Source organism: Sminthopsis crassicaudata, chromosome 1 (genome assembly GCF_048593235.1).
Source record: "Sminthopsis crassicaudata isolate SCR6 chromosome 1, ASM4859323v1, whole genome shotgun sequence".
Classification (NCBI taxonomy): Eukaryota; Metazoa; Chordata; class Mammalia; order Dasyuromorphia; family Dasyuridae; genus Sminthopsis; species Sminthopsis crassicaudata.
In genome coordinates, this window is record NC_133617.1 from 636,410,877 (window position 1) to 636,430,393 (window position 19,517).

Sequence of the window (19,517 nt, forward strand, 5' to 3'; positions counted from 1 at the left end):
ATAGAAGGTAAGAAAAAGAAGAAATATTTATATAGAACTTACTAAAATATACCGTGCTAAGTGCTTCTTTACAAATATTATCTCATCTGATTCTGACAACAACACTGTAAGGTAGGGGTTATTATTATCATCGTCCTTAATTTGTAGTTGAAGAAACTGAGGCAAATAGATTTTTAATAACTTGCCCCAGGTCATACAACTAGTACATCTGAGGCCTTATTTGAAGTCTTCTGACTTCAGGCCTAGTGCTCTATATACTGTTACCAGCTAGGTTTAGGCAGTGTTGGCAATGTGCTAAATGCTTGGGATATAAAGAAAGGCAAAAGACAGACTAATGGGGGGAAGACATCATGCAAACAATTATGGACAAACAGACTAATGGGGGGAAGACATCATGCAAACAATTATGGACAAAAATTAATATACACACACCAATAGTAAATAATAGAGAGAAGGCACTACATTTAGTTGTAAAAGCTTCCTTTAGCAGGTGAGGTTTTAACTGGGAATTGTAGGAAACTGCAGAAGACAGGGGGTAGATGATGGGACTTAGTTTTTTCTGTCAGGAAGAAGTTATTTTCAGATAATTCCCAGGCTCTTTATCCTCCCGCATTGCCCATTCCCCAATGGAGTACCTTTGGGTACCTTTAAATTACCTTATGAGATGGAGATGAGCATGTCTTTAGGCAGGTTTGGGACCTGCTCTGCCCCCAGACTCCTTGACCCCTCCCTCTGAATTCCTTCTCCTTCCCCTAGAAAAAAACCACAAATTGGATTTCCTCTATAAAAGCTCCGCTTATATTTTAGGACCAGTCCCTCGCTGGGGATTCTTACTCTTTCTCTCCCTCCTATTGCTTTCCCTGTAATGATCCTTTCTCCTTACTCTAGCTAACGCACTTTACCTGCTGGTCAGTGTTGAGAGAGTGTCACCTTTCTCCTGGTAAAATTGTGAGTTTGGGATAGAAGAGGAGACTGTCCCAGGCATGGGAGCTGGTCTCAGAAAGTGCCCAGGCCAAGAAGCAGGAAGGGCAGGTGGGAGGGGCCTAAGAAAACTGGAGACTTTCAGGGGTGGCCTGTAGTTTTATAATTGATTCTAGAAGTGATGAATTTTTTGAGTTAGAGGGAAGAAGGTGCGACATTTTCAAAATTGTTTCAAAATTGCTTGTTGGAGGACGAACTAGAGTGAGGAGAGACTGCAGACGGCAGACCTCCCAGGTAGAAATGAAGCAGGCCTGCAGCATTATCTGGCCCACCACAGGGGAGAAAGACAAGGGGAATCAGCTGGCCTGCACCTCTGCTGGAATGTGGAAGACCAAGGAGGATATGCTGTCCTCTACCTTCCTAAGAAGTTTAGAAGGGAGTAGGACTAGATTTTATAAGAAAAGATATCGATAGGCCTCCAGTTCCAGATGGCCAATAGGAAGCTGGACATGGGAGGCCCTTTAATGTCTGCTCTGAAGCTACCGCTCTAGGAAAGCTTTGTTTAACTCACCTGCAAATGATCTTTTTTCACTTCATATTCTGGAGCACATTTTCTTAATTTCTCTTTTGCCCCATCCCATTGAGCTTATGTATTCCCCATTAAGTTTGTTAGGGAGCCAGGATGACATTGTTTTTCAACTTGGCCTTGCCCAGGGCCTCCCAAGTAGTGAGTGGTAAATGAACATTTCTGGGGTTGATGAATAAATGAAATAAATTACAAAAGCAACTTGACACTTCCTTTCTCTCGTCCACTTCTTCCTATATCTAACATCATACTAGTTACTTAAGTACCCCATAAATATTTTGAATTGAATTGATTTGAATTATATAATTTATACTTTTGCTCTCCAAAAACAAAGAAATGAATTTTGTGGGAATAATGCTTTAGTTTCATATCTTAGTTTTTACTGAAGTCTTTGAAAAAAGAATCAATTTTTATAATAAAAAATAGTTGTAGTTTGTTTGTTTTTTTTTTTTTGTTCTAAAACAGGACCAAATAAAATTTGTAATAGCAAGTGACAATTGTATTCAGTTTTAAATGTTTCCTAATGCTTTAAATGCATTATTTGATTTGATTTTTTAAATTTTAAAGTTAAATACAAAATGAAAAAGAGAAAAAGATTTGCCATGTATACAACCAATCATAAGAAAAGATTTAATATAAAACAATACATTTTCATTTCAAGAAAACCTGTTTCATAAATACTATACATTGTTTTCTTTTGTTCTATGCTAACTTTTTTTTTCCTTCCCATTTCCCATTCCCCTGAAGGTTACAATTAAATTTTGAAATTTTTAGAAATATCTAGAAACATAAACATATTTAAGACTTTATTATGCTTATGTCCTTATATGAAAGAATATTTTAATTTTAAATGATTGAAATCATTCCTTTATACTTCAACAATGCTTTTACCTTGTTATATAGTTATATAATGATATACTGATATCTATATCTATCATATACTGATGCTACTAAATCTACTTCCTTTACATCTTTTTCTTCTGGTTTCTCTGAAATTCCTGACCTTTTGTTGTTCCAAATGAACTTTGTTATTATTTTTTTCTAACTCAGTAAAATAATGTTTTCGTAGTTTAATTCTTATGACATTGAATAAAACGATTAATTAGGTTAAATTGTCATTTAAAAAAATTATATTGGCTTTGTCTGCCGATGAAAAGTAAATATTACTTCAGTTATTTAAATAAGTTTATTTGTATAAAAAGTGTTTTATGTTGGAGCAACTAGGTAGTACAGTGGTTAGAGCACCAGCCCTGAAGTCAGAAGGACCTGAGTTCAAATCTGGACTCAAACACTTAACACTTCCTAGCTGTGTGACCCTGGTACAAGTCACAATCCCAGTTGTCTCAGCAGGGGGAAAAAAAAAATGTTTATGTCCATATAGTTCTTGTGTCTGTTTTTGAACTGTATGCTCAGGTATTTTATACTGTTTAGGTATTTTAGATGTTCTAAATCAATATTTAATAATATTGCTGACAGTGTAGCTTCTCTATTTTTCACTTTCAGCTAAATCTATTTTAACTTTAAGCTTTCTTAAGATTCTAATTTCTATCCCTGCTTTTTTTTACATGCTAAAAATATTACTCTTGCCCTTTATCTTCATGTATATCTGTCATTTTTATGTTTCTTGAAAGCAACATATTATTGAATTTAAAATTTTAATCTGTTGCTTCTATGGGTAAATCCATCCCCCTTTTTTTTTTTTTTTTTTTTAAATTCAGAATTATACTCTGTTTGGAGAGTTACTTGTGTTGGAAATCCTTACTCTTTCGCTGTAGGGAGTTATTATTTCAGAACTTACAATCTTTGAATATCGTAGCTGCTAGATCTTATTTTATCCTTATTGTAGCTCTATGATATTTAGGTTTTTTTTTTCTTATTCATTCCTGTATTTTCTCCTTATCTTGGGAACTTTAAACTTTTGGCTATGATAGTCCTGTAAATTTTCCTCTTGCGATCTCTTTCAGGTAGTGATGGTTGGATTTCTTTCTATTTTTACTTTGCTTTCTTGTTCTAGAATTTCATAGCAGTTTTGTTAATAATTTCTTGTAATATGATATCAAGATTTTTTTAATCATAATTTTCAGTTATTCCAACTCTTAAATTATTTCTTCTTGATCTAATCTCCTGATTGGTTTTTTCTGATGTTTCAGTTTTTTTTTTCCTATTCATTCTTTTGATTTTTGTTTTGTTATTGATTTCTTGGTGTCTTGGAATGTCTTTAGCTTCCCCTTGCCCAGTTATATAGTTTTTAAGAAATTATTTTCTACCTTAAGTTGTTGATTCTCTCTGATTGGTTGACTTTCTTTTCATAATTTTTTTTATTTTTTATTTTTTTGGATTGCTTTTATTTTTTTTCCCCTAGTTTTTCCTCAATCTCTCTTTTTTTTATTTAAAATTTTTTTTTAACTTCTAAGAACTTTTTTTATGGTTCCTTATTGAAAAAGGACTGGATTTTTTTAAACTCCATGATCTTCCTCTGAATATGAACACTGATCAGAATTCTCTATGCTCAAAATAATTATCTATGTTTGGGTTATTTCTCCTTTGCTTACTCATTTTTATTTATTTATTTTTGTTTTATTTTATTTTTAGCAGCTATTAGTGTAATCGGCCTATAATCCCCAGGTTAAGGGAATGAAGGCCTAAACTTCACTTCTTTCTTACTGTTATGTTCTGAGGTCTTTCTTGGGCCCTAATCCTGATCTATCCTCTCTAACTACGAAGCCATAGCTATGGCTCCCAGTCACACTGTCCTGCAAATTATCTTAAGTAATATAATTAATAAACATATAATTAACTATTATAATAATAATCTTAATAATTACCACCACCCTCTCCCCCCCTTAATAAGAGTCCTTCCTGTGGCTGTGAGCACCAGCTGTCCTCTTTGCTCTGGTATTAAAAACAGAACTTCTGCTCTCCTGCAAGGGTCCCTATTCAAGAAGGTTCCTGCCCCGCTTCTGCACTCACCAGGTTTATGCTAGTTCCTTTTCCTTGCAACCATAGCAGTTGTGCTTGTCGTTTCTGGACAGTGGAAGTACCTTCAGCCTGCTCAGAAGTCAGACCCCTCTCCCCTTTCCCTCCCTCCCCCCTCAGTGAAAGTACAGTTTCTAAGGCTGAGGCCGGTCTGTGCAGCTGCCATAAGGGCTTGTAACTTGTTGACTCTGCAGAGTTGGCCTGGAGGTGTTGGCCTTTCAATCAAGGCTGAATCTTCACCTCTGTCTTTTGGCTCTTTCCTTGGATCTTTTCAATGTGTCTCTGGGGGACTCCTGCTTTACACCCTGCTGCTGTTCCGAGGCAGTGTTCTACCTCTTTTTATGGAGGAGATTTGGAGAAGCACAAGTTTTCTTGTGCTTCAGGTGTCTCTCCAGAATCCTAGTGTCATTTGATTCTTATAATATCTCTGTGAAATAGGAGCTGTTAGCCCCTATTATAGATGAAGAAACTACATAACAGAAAGTAGGGAAGTGACTAATTTTCCCAACTCCATTTCTAAGGCAGGATTTGGACTCCTGACCTTCCCAACTCTACAGGTATCAGTCTGGTGGGTCTGGCCATAGAGGGAAGTATCTTGGGCCTCTGTCCTTGTCACTTTAATCCTTTGGCTTAAGCTTTTTTTCCCTGATTTTGTTTCTGTTTTTGTCATAGCATAGCTTTCTTATTATTAGCATTTTTGTTGTTATTTTTGCTATCTAAATTCAGAGGTTTTGCCTTTTATTCTGCTTTCTTTTTATGATTGAATCAGAGTTCTCTAAATGGAAGGAACTTTAGAGCATAAAAAGTCTAATATACACCTTTTAAAGAAGAAACTGAGGCCCAGAGAAATTGTGATTTACTCAAAATAATTATGATATTCAAGATGATCTTCGAGATAATTAGTAGTATAGCCCAGACCAGTCTTCTTCTTCCTCTTGATTCAGTGCCATCCCTCATTTATCATGGGACTAAAGAGAAATTATTTATTTGTTAAGAATTGAGCTTATTTTTAAAATTTCCTTCTGTGAAATAAAAAAACAATTTTCCTGTCCCAGAAAATATACCATTTAAAAAATATGCCATTAAAAAAAATATGCCATCGTAAATTGACTCAAATAAAATTGAGTCTTACAGAACTATACTAGTCTGTACTAGTTTACTAGCCAAATATTTACTATTAGGCCAATGATTTTTCTATTCAATTCTCTCAAATTTTGAATAAATTTTATTCATAAACTCCACATTTTATTATGTTTTTTTGAAGATCACTTCATTGCCTCATTAAGTAATGGATAATATTGATAGGCTGACTTTAACTTTTTTTTTAGTGTGGCAATGATTTACAATATAAATTTACAATATTAATTGTAAATTTGTAATTGTAATTGTAAATTAAAATTTACAGTATTAATTTAGGCTATGAAATGATGATATTGAAAAATTATTTTCCAGTCCTTGCCATATCATTAAATCACTTTCCAGTGTTTTGGAGTAATTTTGATAATATTTTGCAACTTGTTCTTCATGGAATTCTTTGCCAATTACGATATTTTAATGAAATTAATGATATTTAGATATTTAGCTAGAATAGTGACATTTTTTTTTCTTTTTTTTTTTTTTTTGAGGCTAGGGTTAAGTGACTTGCCCAAAGTCACACAGCTAGGAAGTGTTAAGTGTCTGAGACCAGATTTGAACTCAGGTCCTCCTGAATTCAAGGCTGGTGCTCTATCCACTGCGCCACCTAGCCGCCCCCTAGAATAGTGACATTAAAAAGATGTATGTTTCAGTGAGAGGCTTGGGGCCATTCAAAATAGTAGGTCATTTGTTAAAACATAGTTTGCCTTTCTCTTTTTATTCATTTCTAGATCTGATCATTTTCCATTCATGGTGTCTGATGGACCGATTCTAGAGGTTGTCCTGTAAAATTACAAAAATCCTCTGTCTACTTGGAAAGTTAGATTGACCTTTTAAATGTGATTATGGATTTTATTTAGGAGCTTATGCAATGTTTTGAACAGAGTCTACTTTTGTATATAACATTGCTGCTCTCTAGTTGCTTATAATTTATCTAATTATGACTTTTCCCTTTGAAGACAATACTACTTTTTCAGTAAATAAAAATGTCAGATTTAATTTGAAAGCCAAATTACTAGTTCATGGTTTGTGATTCAACCTTAATAGATTAAGCAGTTTTGAGGGGTTTTTTTTGTTTGTTTTTGTTTTTTGAGAGAGAGAGAGAGACAGAGACAGAGACAGAGACAGAGAGAGACAGAGAGAGACAGACAGAGAGAGAGAGGCATAGAGACTTGTCTAGGGTCACACATATAGGAAGTGTTAAGTGTCTGAGATCAGATTTGAACTGTGTTTTATCTACTGAGCCATCTAACTGTCCCCAATTTGATACTTCTTCCCCCCCCCCCCCCCAGGCTGGGGTTAAGTGACTTGCCCAGGGTCACACAGCTAGGAAGTGTCTGAGACCACATTTGAACTAGGGTCCTCCTGAATTCAGGGCTGGTGCTCTATCCACTGCGCCACCTAGCTGCCCCAATTTGATACTTCTTAAGGTAAATATTCATAGAGTTCAGAATTATTTTTTAGGGAGGGAAGAGGAAAACTGGAAGTGCAAAGATTTTAGGACCCATTCTAATTGATTCAAAACAATTTATTATTATTTTTAAATGACTTTGAAATGTTACTAGATTCTGCCATTTATAGAATCTCTAGTAATTTTGACATTTATTTGAATCTCTTAATTTCTTAACTTGATTAATCTTGTTTACTTTTAACTATAGTTTCAAATATTACTGTCAAAAGATAACAGATTGCATTAATTAAAAATATCATTACTAGGGTTATTGCCTTGCCTTTACAAAAGCTAAAATCCTATTACTCTATTTCTTTTCACTAACTTCTGATTAATTCTTGTATTGATTTTTTTTTTCCTTACTTTTGTGTGATCTCTTACATTTCAGTGTTGTCTGAATAATACATTAGGTTAAGCCTGAGGAGTTAAGTCAGATGAGAGGAATAAAGTGGTGACCTAAAGGGGAGTTTAAATTTGGCTAATAATTTAATTAGCTAAATGCTTAATCTCTGTTGAGAATATAAAGGCAGTAGTAAGCTAATGTTAAAAAGGAGTATTTCTCAGGTAAGATTTTTAAGGATGATAGAAAAAATTGAAATGTAAGTAAATATTTAAAATTTATAGATCTTGGTTTTTATATTTGATTTAAAGTTCTTGCCTAAATTCTTACATTGACCAGCTATGGATTATACAATAACATGACATCATTTATATTTGTCTTAATAAATTTTCCTTTAGTTATCATTTTTGTTAGTTTATATCTCATGATGTTTCTAAAATACAAGGGTTATTTTTCAGTTAAGTAGATTGATAAGTAACATTGTTTTTTATTTTTTGTCCTCCAGAAATTTCTATATAATGTAAATTTTATTTAGTTTAAGCTTCTATCTTTTTAATGGGAGTGAAGATGCATAAGCAAGCTAAGTGTTTAACAATGTCTGTTACATAATAAATGTTCTAGGGGAGGACAAGATCTGTCAAGCACTCAATGTATGTCAAGTATTATGGTAAACTCTTTACAGATATATCAAAAAACCTTTGGAGGTAGCTACTACTGTGATCCCCATTTTAAAGCTGAAAAAACTGAGGTAAGAAGGGTTTGACTGACTTGCTTAGGTTACATAGTTATTAAAGATCTCAAAGGACATTTGAATTCTAATCACATCTTCTTAACTTCAGACCTCTATACATTAGCTATGTCATAGAAACCAAATCACATTTTTCATTCTTTCTCTGTCCCCACCCCCATTTAGCCAAGAAATACAAAATTTGGCTATGATTTTTTGCTTATACTTAAAAATACAAAATTTCTTTTACATGTACTTACTAAGGAGAATGATTAATACCATAAGTAAGCTATGAAATTAATCACTAGTCAATGTGTGTTCATGGCCTGATCTTAATATAATGTAGTAATTGTAGCCTAATTACATATTAATTAGATTATTATTATTATATAAATTTCTTTATGGGACATGAAAATATTTCCTATAGGTTGGTGCTTATTCACTCTGAAAACTAGCACCTACCTTCCAAGGTTGCCCTGATTATTAAGTAGATAATAGATATAAAATACTTTATAAACCTCAAAATGCTATGCAAATATTAGCTATTATTTAACTACCACCAAGGGGGTAGTAAAAGATAAAAAACAGTTGACTAGGAAGAGTAGCAGAAGGGTGCATTGTTCGTAAATATAGGATGGAATACTATGCAGCTCAATAAAATTTTTGTGGGCTTAATTCTTTTGCTCGTTATAAGGCTGCCTTTAGTTATAACTCCAACCACTTGCTAGTAGGAAAAGTAGTTTTGTACATTATTAAATGAACAATTAATACATATTCTTATTGACTCAAACTTATCTCTTCCAACCTAAATTTGGATAGTTGAACAAATTCCTCATTTTACTCTGATGGAAACCACAACATAGAAAATCATCTCTAATGCTTTATGTCCTTAAAAGTTGCCACACTATGAAAAAGTAGAATACACCATTAAAAAAAAAACAAAACAACTTATCAAGTGGAATTCTTATTCTGTATAATGAAATGCATAAACCAGGTAATTGCCCACATTTACTATCTAGCCAAATTCATTTATTGTACTCTGCAGAGTAATAAAGGAGTTTTACTGTACAGTGTAAGTGTGATAATGAATGCATATAATAAACAATCATTTTCATTTTAGTCATAGTGGTAAAATTCACCAGACAGAAGATTAGAATTCCACTGGTCCCTTTGCTTCTTCTGCTTCATCCCTTTGCGAGATGTTATTTTAAAGGACAACTACAAACAAATAAGTAGAATGTAGATGTTTGGGTGTTTTTATGAATAGGACTGCATTGTATTTAGCTTTTACTTCATGAATAAAGGATTGCAATTAAAATGATGAAAAAAATTTTTTTAAGCTCTTGTAATTTTTCATATGCAGCAAGTGATGAAGAGCTCTTAAGTCTTTTTTTTTTTTTTTCAACATCTACTAGATAAGCAGAATGCTATGGATTTGCTTGGATTTCAACAAAGCTTTTAGCCAAGTATCCCATACTATTCTTATAGAAAAAATAGAGAAGTAAAAATTCTTTGTAATGATAATGATTAAAAGGATTCAGATTTAAAGAATAGTTATAAATGATTCAGTGTCAACCTGATAGTGGAGAATACCAGCTATCTAACTTTGGCTGTTTTACATTTTTGTTAAATATCTTGGATAAAGGTATAAATGGTGTGTTAATCAAATTTTCAGGTGACGCAGGACTAGGAGGGATAGTTAATACATTGGATCGTATAACCAGAATAAAATGTGAGAGCCATAGATAGGTAACAGTCACATAGAAAAGGATCTTGGAGTTTTGCAGAACTTAAAGCTCCATATAAGTCAACAATGTGACTCATGGAGCCAAAAAAAGCCAATGCAATCTTGATCTTTTTAGAAGGCTGGTAGCTTTCATGAACAAGGAGGCTGTAATCCTTTTGTGTCAGGAGTATTACGTTAAGTTATTAGCAATGTAATTTAACCTAGAGACTATCCAAGGAAGGAGCATCAAATGAAGAAAAACCTTGAGCTCATAAGATGTTTGATTTAAGAAACTAGATATGCTTTACCTGGAGAAAACAGTGGGAATAATAGTTGTATGCAAGTATTTGGAAGGCTATTGTTTAAAGAAAAATAGATTATTCTGTTGGTTCAAGAGGGCAAAATCAAAATCCATGTATAAAAAAGAGGCTAATTTATTCTTGATTTTAGTAGAAAGTCTTTTTGTCTTCCCAAGTGATATTCCTTCTCTGTGGAAGTTTTCAGGTAGAGCCTAGTTGCTCTTTTATATATAATAGTCTGTTTTATATATATATATATATATATATATATATGTGTGTGTGTGTGTGTGTGTGTGTGTGTGTGTGTGTGTGTGTGTGTGTGTATAATTATGTATTAGAAGATTTTATCATGGAGGTCCCTTCTAGCTCTCAAGTCCTTGAATTCTGTGATTTAGGATTGGAGAGATCTTAAAGATCATTTTGTTTAATTTCAAGTTTGAGATTTTTTTTTTTTTTGAGGCTGGGGTTAAGTGACTTGCCCAGGGTCACACAGCTAGGAAGTGTTAAGTGTCTGAGGCCAGATTTGAACTCTGGTCTTCCTGAATTCAAGGCTGGTGCTCTATCCACTGCGCCACCTAGCTGCCCCTCAAGTTTGAGAAATTAAGAATTGTTCTAACTTACCCTAAATTATCCTGTTGGTAGAGCCTGGATTCACATTCAGTGGTCTTTGCCTAAATCAAGCTTTTTATTTGTTGTACATTCTGTTATCTTCACTCTAGCCTTTTGTTCAATCCCTGAGGAAAAATGAAATAGTCCTCTATCTTTACTGGTTTCATTCCTTCATGGGTGCTGATATTGATGATTCAGTAGTGCATCCTTTACCATTGTTCTGTGACCCATAAGACAATTGCATGAATTTGATGTTGTTCGGGCTTTCACTGTTAATTCTTGGAACATAAGATCTATAGGCAGAAGGCAATTACATATGCAAGCTTTTGAAATATAACAGAAACAAACCTGGAAAGGACTTAGAATTCATTTAGCCCAGTCTCATCATTTGATAGAAGAAACTGAAGCCCACAGGCAATTTCTCCAAGTTGACCCAGCAAAAGCCTGGTCACTTGCCATTTTAGGTCTAGTGCCCTTTCCTCTCTGCCTTATCTTTTTGTGATTTTGTATATTAGCCTTTTCTCAGAAGTACAGATTTGAAATCATAGTGATTGTTCAATCTTGGGAACCTATGGGTGGTGTTGGCCCTGTTTAGGATTCCCTATGGGAACATCAGGATTTGGCTTTTATCTACGTCTCCATACAGAAAAATGAAAAATCTCCTCAGTTCTCATGACCCTCAAGTAGGATTTAACCTAACAAAATAAAATGAAAATCCACCAGGAATTTCTACTCGATATAACTACCCTTCTCTCTCTAAGCGGTAGGAACATCTACAGCCTGTTCCCCTTATATTATTACTTAGGCTGCAATTCTCCCAATATTTTCCTTCCCTCAGGACCGCTACAACAGCAGTTAGGAGATCGATTCAAAGAGAAGATTGTTATTCAGTGTTATAAATCATGTCAACCTATTTTTAGATGAACTTGGCCTAGTGCTTTGAGGTCAGTGATGGCACTGCTACTCTCTTGGATCAGTTTTGTGCAGTTTTTCCTCCTTCAGGAAGAAAAACTTATTGGCAAGTCGTATTGGCAAGACTAGATAGAAAATACCAGACAAGGCTAGTTTGTATTTTCTTAGGTTAAGAAAAAGTGAGGGGTGGGAGAAAGTGTTTGCTATTAGCAAATAAATAAATAAAGCCTTCAGGGATGAAAGCAAACAAGTAGTTAATAATGATGTTGTTCATCAGAAACTCGTTTTTCTCAATTGAATAAATCATTTTTCATGGCATCATTTTTGGCTTGCAAAAGTGTGTTTACTATTTTACTTCTCATCTTTCTGTATTAATAATAGTGATTAGCTAACAGTGACATTAATGATAGAGAGGTAAAAGTCACAATTCATTCTCTTCTTTTTTCCTTTCTTCCTCCCCCTCTCCCACTTCATAATAACAAGACTTTAATGAAAGTGAGAGAACATTACACATAACTTTCTGAGCTGTATTCATACATAACTTCTTGATTGAGAACAAATGCCTCATTAATCTTAAATGTTTCAACTAGGAAGCACTAGTAATGTCAAGAAGAATGATGACTGCCATTATGGGGAGCAAAATGTACTGTATGACATAGAATATATTTACTTTCAGCCATTGTGCTAAAGAAAAATAAACCCTTACAACTGAAGAAAAGAGATACTGGAAGAGAATGAAAGAAAAATGCTCTAGGAATACATATGTTGTAATAACATCTGAAATTTGCCTAGTTCTTTAAAGTTTCACAACCCTGTAAAATTAATATCATTATCTCCATTTTACCAATAGGAAACTGAAGCTCATGAAGTTGTGACTCACTTATGCTTACTTAAAAGTGTCCAACTGACTTTTTACTTTTAGCTACTTTGTATTTCTGCCAGTGGATTTATCTTTGAAGCCTCTATTCACACATAAACATCTAGGAAAATTTCTATAGCATCTGCCAGAATTTGTCTTTTATTGGCAGAACTTCTAGGAATGTACCCCCATTTTATCATAGCAGAGCTAATTTAAAGAAGAAAAATAGTATATCAGAATCATTCCTGTAAAGTTCTGGTAATCCTAACACATTGCCTTATGCTTCTATGGTATCTGCAAAGAATCCTGCAATAACAGTTGGGGATCTTTAACATGTGCATAGATAGGAGCTATTGAGTTCCCCATTTCTCTCAAGTCATAAACTATTACTTTTAATCTTGTATTATTTAGTAATTGGAATGGCATGAGATTTCTTAAGACACTAGTCAAATATGCTTTTTTATTCTACCTATAAGAAGTAAATTCAATTTGAGTTTTATTGTTAGCCTCCTCAATATTCTTAGTTCTAATAACCTCAGTTGGTTTCATAATGTAAACTTGAGTTTGTGATAGAAAATCTTTCTTTTTCTTCAAATTTTCTACTTAAAATGAGGTTTGTTGGTTGTTCTTTCTCTAGCCAAAATCATTCACCTGTTCATTTTCTATGTGGCTTTAATATCAACATACGTAATAGACAAAAATTAAAAAAATATAGTTGAATGCTTAGGGGACACTTCAAATGCATACAAATATATGTCAACTATTGTTGAATATTTAGGTTTTCTGCCTTTAATGATCTTTTTTCCTTTGTCTCTTTAGCATCACAACCTTTTGTGCAAAGAAAAGCTATGTGGTTTTAAAATTCATTATAAATTAACTTGGAAAAATTAGAGAAAAGATAAAATGATTAAACATCATTTAGAGATAACCTTGAGGGATAAAGGAATTTTAACATATACAACATAGAGACTAGTGAACATATGATAAAAAATTTACAAATATTTTAAAATGTAATACAAAAAAACCTGAATAGATGTGTTGAAATTAAAGATGAAAAGAGATAACTTAGATCTCCAATTCACAATTATCCCACTCAATAAAAAACAAAAAAATGATCTTTGTGTGCCTACTACTTTATCTATCTACTTTATGGGGTTGAAGAAATAACCAATGTTCAATACAAATACTCATAGCAATGGGGTAGAATAGTAGATGAGTATCAGCTCTAGATACATAAAAGACAAAGCAATGTCTATCTATCTATCTTCTATCTATCTATCTGTCTGTCTGTCTCCATCCATATATCTACCTATCTGCTTCTCTCTCTCTCTCTCTCTCTCTCTCTCTCTCTCTCTCTCTCTCTCTCTCTCTCTCTCTCTCTATATATATATATATTATATATATGTCTGTTTCAGGAAAGAAATAAAAATTCAGCATTCTGTAAAATTGGAGACTAGAAAATGGTGTTTACTTGTTTATCCAGATCTTATTTTTATTAATATGACAAAATTCCAGTGTAAAAACTTCTTAGAACTCTACATATCAACATACATACCTGTAACTCAAGGCACCTTGAGCACTGAAAAGTGAACAAGTAAGCCACATACTTGTTCAAGCAGGACTGGAATCTTAGTCTTCCTGAATCCAAGATTTAGCTACGAGTTGGTGTTTTATGTTGCCTTGCACATCATATATACCAATCAACTGGAAAAGTGATCTGAATAATATTTTGCCCCTCAAAAATAGCATTAACCAAAAGGTTGCTTTAAATACAAATGATGCATTTTAAAATAGTTTCTCCCCTCTCCCAAATTGACAAAAATGGTCATGTATATCAAGAGGAAGACTACTAATCCCTTATTTCTTATCTGTCTTTCAACCCTGGGTAAAAATTGGAATGGGGGGCAGACTGAGGGAATCTTTAGGCCATGGAAGAGATTCTTCTCCTTTTTGTATCAGAGGATCTCTAGGACCCTTTGTAAATCTTTTGTGATTTATGAATTCTTCTTAGAAAATATTTTCTAAAAAAATTTTAACAAAAAAAATTTGCTAAATTTCAGTTAGAGTGAAAATAATGAGAAAAAAAAAATTTTTTTCATCCAAGTTCGCAAGTCCCCTGATATCTGTTCAAGGTTTGTGGACCTCATCCAGGTTATAAATGCTCACTTTAGGCAATGATAGCTACATGCTATATCAAATGTGGGGGTTTGTATCAGAGTTAAGACTTTCCAGAAGGAGTCTCTAGGATGACTTAATATTTCCCCTCATGCTAGCAATTTTAAATGCTTCTAAAATTATAAAAGAAATATATTAATTCTTTGCTTTCTGATAGAATATTTTAGACTACTTTCTGTATATATTCTTATATAGGTACATTGAGGGCTTTGAGAGCTTGAAGGGAGGGATATTAGACGAAGGAGTTTGTTAAGTAGGTTTTTCATTTTTAAGTGCTGAGATTTTCTAGTATATAAATAACTAAGTTGAAAAATTGTATTTATATAACATATTTGTCTAACATGGATTTCCCTTTTTTTTTTCCCTCCCCTTCTCTGTCCCCCAACCCAGGAATGTTGTCTTTGTAATTTGAGAGGTGGTGCACTCAAGCAAACTAAGAACAAGAAGTAAGTGGGAGAGCTTATCCTTATGTTAAGTTTCTTTCTTGCCTAAAGGGAACTTATAAAGGAGTCAGGAAGGCATTTTGTTTTATCATTCCCTTTGTCATCATTAAAACTATGGTTTTAAAGCTTTTTGCCTACTGACATTGAAAGTTAAATGCATTTTTCCTGTAACAGCTATTGATATTAATTTCACCATTGTTAAAGAAGGCAATACAATTTTTTTCTAATATGTTAAATGTCTATAATGACTTTTAAGACTGTTACTCCTCCCTTCCCCCACCCCCCCACTCCTCCCTCTAAATCCTGAATATTGACAATATAGTATAGGCAATTTTTCATTTATTTGGAGTTTAACTTATTTCCTTGACTTAAAACAAACAAACAAACCCAACATAATCCAATCTACAGTATGCCCAGGTTTCATCAAAAAGCACTTCATAAATATGATGTCAAATATCTGTCCTATTGTTACGTAATTTACCAGATCAGAAGAAAGTTAAGAAATCTATTAAACTCAGATAAATGTTATCAATCATGATCACAAAAATATAAATATCATGTCTTTGAAATTAGTAAGCCAAACAGTACTTCTCATTAAAAGAGAAACTAAAAAAAGTACATTAGTATTGAAGAGTTAAAAGACACAATGTAAAGAATATTGAGGAAAAATACTGGATGATTCCATGATGACTATTATTTTTTGATTCTTTTATCAACCTGTTTTTCAGTGATTCTCACATCTTTCTGTTACAATTTTAATTTTATAAATGTGAGATTAAGCCATATTTTCATGGTCAATGTATTTTAATTGAAAGAAAAAAAATTATTTGAAATAACAAAATGATTGCTTTTTGTTGACTGAATTTTCAAATGGATACATGTAAATTCTTCAAGTTCATTTGTGTGCATGAATCTAAATTATCATGCATTGTATAGCATTTGTACTTTCTTTATTGACAAGATTTGAACGATCACAGCATAAATTATATAAATTAAAATGAAAAGTTCTAACTTTAAATAATACTCTTTAACTTTACAAATTGTATGAAAACCTTTGCTATGCAAAGGAAGATGGCTATATATCCTCTTTTCCCCTCAGAAACCAAATAAAACAATGCTTTTCTGTAACAATAAAGATTTAGTAACTCAGTAAGTAAACATTTATCAAATGCTTATATATTTGCTAGACATTGTGCTTAAGAATTGGATATACTTGGAAGGATTTCTTGATAGTTGCAAAGCCTTTGAATCTTCATAAATAAAATTGATTTACATGTTTTTTAGTGCTTTACATTTAGTTCGATCTTATAACATCAGTTCAGTGATTTTGGTGAACATTGTAGAATTTTCCCTCAAATATGTGATGTGTGTGTGTGCCTGTGTGTGTGTGCGCGCACACACATTCATCTGTGCATGTTTGCTTGTTTGTATTTGCTTAGTCTTGTTAGGGAGATGGAGGTTATGACTCTGGAAAATGTTACCTAAGGGTTTTGTAAAGTCTTTCTTGAACACTTTATACATATGAAGTTAAAATGTAACGTGCTCTCCTGGCAGTTACAATTACTAGTCTGTCCTAGACCCACCAGAGTACCTTTGACCACTGTCCTTTGCAGTGTGAGCTCTACCCGGCTCGCCTCCTCTGAGGCCTTCTAAGGTCTCTGGCCACAATCTCTTGAATCTATAGTTTAATAACCGGTAGCGCATTCAAGAACAACCACGTGTAATCTTAAAAGCCTTTATTATACCTACTCACATAATGCCCTAACTGATGCCCTGACTTGTTGGTTCCCGAGTGAACACCTGGTCAGAAGACCCATGTGTTCACTACCAAAACCCTTACCTCTTTTGGCTACCCATCTTGGCTTGGCCACCCAGGCTGGGGAGCCAGGGTGAACAGCACTAGGTTAAAGAGGGCGGTTGCTGCCTGCAGTGGGCTTACATAGGGCCTGTGAGGTCACACACACAGCCAATCAGGGAGAGAGTCACCCATTACAAAACTATCTCAATATGGCCAGGATCCCGCCCAAGGGCAGTCCTAATATCCACAGAAATTACTTCTGGGCCTCAATCTCCCGAGGCACTGTGTCCACCCATTTAAAGGGCCCTTACATTAAATCTTCTGGATTCTTGTCAAAAACAAAGGAATATATTTTACTTTTCCTTTCACCTTAAGTATTTATGATTCTGTCTTAGAACTTTTATGAGAACTATTTAATTAAACAATAGGAAATTTTCTGATACTTTACTGTATTTTATGGCATGTAGGCTTTATGTTTAACTGCTCCATAATATACTCAATTGACACCATTCCATTCATTAAATTCATTTATGGTCAAAATAATGAGGGACATGCATATTAAATATTGGTAGATGCCAGATTAAGTAGACAAAATGGATTTTATTATTTTTTCAACTTAAATTGTAAAAGGGCCTCTGCCATGGCAATAAGGTGCTTAATCTGCACAACTTCTATTTATTTAATTGGGTGTTTTACTGAATATGATAATTCTCATCAACATTCTTCTATACCAATAGAATCAGGTTTTTGAATTCACAAGACAACCTCCCCTAAAATGCATTCAAGTTTAGGTTTTTCTCCTCCCTTCCCCCCCAAGTATAGTGTTACCTCAGTTTCAAAATTATTTTTATTTGATCAAGGGTTGAACATGGTTTTGGGCAAACTCAAATTTAAGACAAATTTTATTCTTGTGTTCCCAAGAAAACAAGGAGAGTAAAAGGGAGAAATGGTTATTTTCTGGCTGTGAGAAGACCTTAAGTTGTTTAAACTGGTCAAGTAATAAGGCCAGCTAAACTTTTTATTATAATGGCTTTATTATTTTTATTATTAATTCACTATTATTTTTATAGGTGGGCTCATGTAATGTGTGCAGTTGCAATTCCAGAAGTTCGATTTGTTAATGTCACAGAAAGGACACCAATAGACATTAGCAGAATACCTTTACAAAGGTTAAAATTGGTAAGTAGAAAAGCTTCATGTATGCCTTATGAATGATATTGTCTCAATTTTTTAATAATGTCACACATCCTTTATCAAGCTCAGTGTAGACTTTCAGATTAGATTAAATCTAGAGATTTGAAAGTTTTTTAAGTCTGAAGAAAGTTTTGTGAGGAATAGACAGCTGCTGGTGTACACACACACACACACACACACACACACACACACACACACACACACATCCCTTTTCTTTTTTTCCTATGATTTAATATCTGTTGTCCAGAGGTTAGGCCTTAAGAAAAAGTAAATAAGTTGATTCTATTGTCTTTTGTTCCCTAATCAGAAACTTGCTATGAAAACAAAATAAAAGACTTTTATTATATGTGAAGGATTTTTTCCTCTTAAGATAGATACAAGTCATTTGACTTGACAAACTATATAGCAGATGATCTCCTGACCATTTCATATATTATTTTAGAAAACATTTTCATTGGTTCTCTTTCATAAATGTAAGTCTGGTTGAAATGATAGGCCACTGATTATCTTAAAATTGAGGAAACCTTTCAAGGTTATAAAATTGTAAATCACTAGAGTATTACTTTTGACCATTATGCTTTTTTATTTCATAAGAATTTTTTTAATAGTGAATCTCCTTACTTTAAAATGCAGAAGCCTGTCTTAGAAATGTGTTTAATACTCTGAATTTCTTTAGTCCTTGTCATATTTAGCTTCAACTCTTTAAAGTGTAAAGAATATTTAAAATTTCTTGGTTGTTATCATTATTTAGATTGTTATTAAAATTATTTATATTATACATATTATTTCCTTCTTCAGTTGATTTAGCTTTTCTAGTCCTTTTAGGTGTGTTGTTGTTGGGCAACAATCATGGGACCACAGGAAGTCAAAATCTCATAACTAGCAAGATCTCTGTACAAATTTGGCAAACATTATTTACCTAAACAAAGCATTGTGCTAAATATTAGTGAAGATACAAAGTTTAAATAGAACATGACCTTTCCTTTCTTGAAGTCTTCAGTTGCAATTAAGATTATGAAATGGACATTAAAGACTAGAATATTACCTGTCTGATGTATGTTCATGCCCTTTTTCAAGAGTAAGTGCTATCCTAGCAAAGAATGACAATTTTTCTACAGGAATGGTAGGTAGAAAATATCTAAGAATCTAGACTGAAATCCTTGAAGAAGTAAATAAAAATAATTAGGAAATGCTGATAGAGTGGGAAATCTCCATTCAAAGAGTTCTGAATGTCAAGAAGCAAAATAAACTCTCTACATGAATGTTTGTAGCCACTAAATTTTTAATAAAAGTTAATCAAAGTATCTATAGTAGTACAAAAAGGAAACCTGCATCTAAGTGGAAATTGTCTTCTTCCCTTTCCATAAT

The 19,517-nt window shown here is 33.3% G+C and overlaps 1 protein-coding gene across 13 annotated transcripts in view; it reads left to right on the forward strand.

Moving 5' to 3' along the window:
* Window positions 1–19,517, forward strand: part of KDM4C (lysine demethylase 4C) — a 433,156-nt gene that overhangs the window by 277,631 nt on the left and 136,008 nt on the right. For all 13 annotated transcript variants that reach the window (XM_074282887.1, XM_074282892.1, XM_074282890.1 and 10 more), the window contains 2 exons: window positions 15,105–15,160; window positions 18,026–18,134. In XM_074282887.1, coding sequence (XP_074138988.1) covers window positions 15,105–15,160; window positions 18,026–18,134 — 165 coding nt within the window. The remainder of the gene's footprint in view (window positions 1–15,104; window positions 15,161–18,025; window positions 18,135–19,517) is intronic.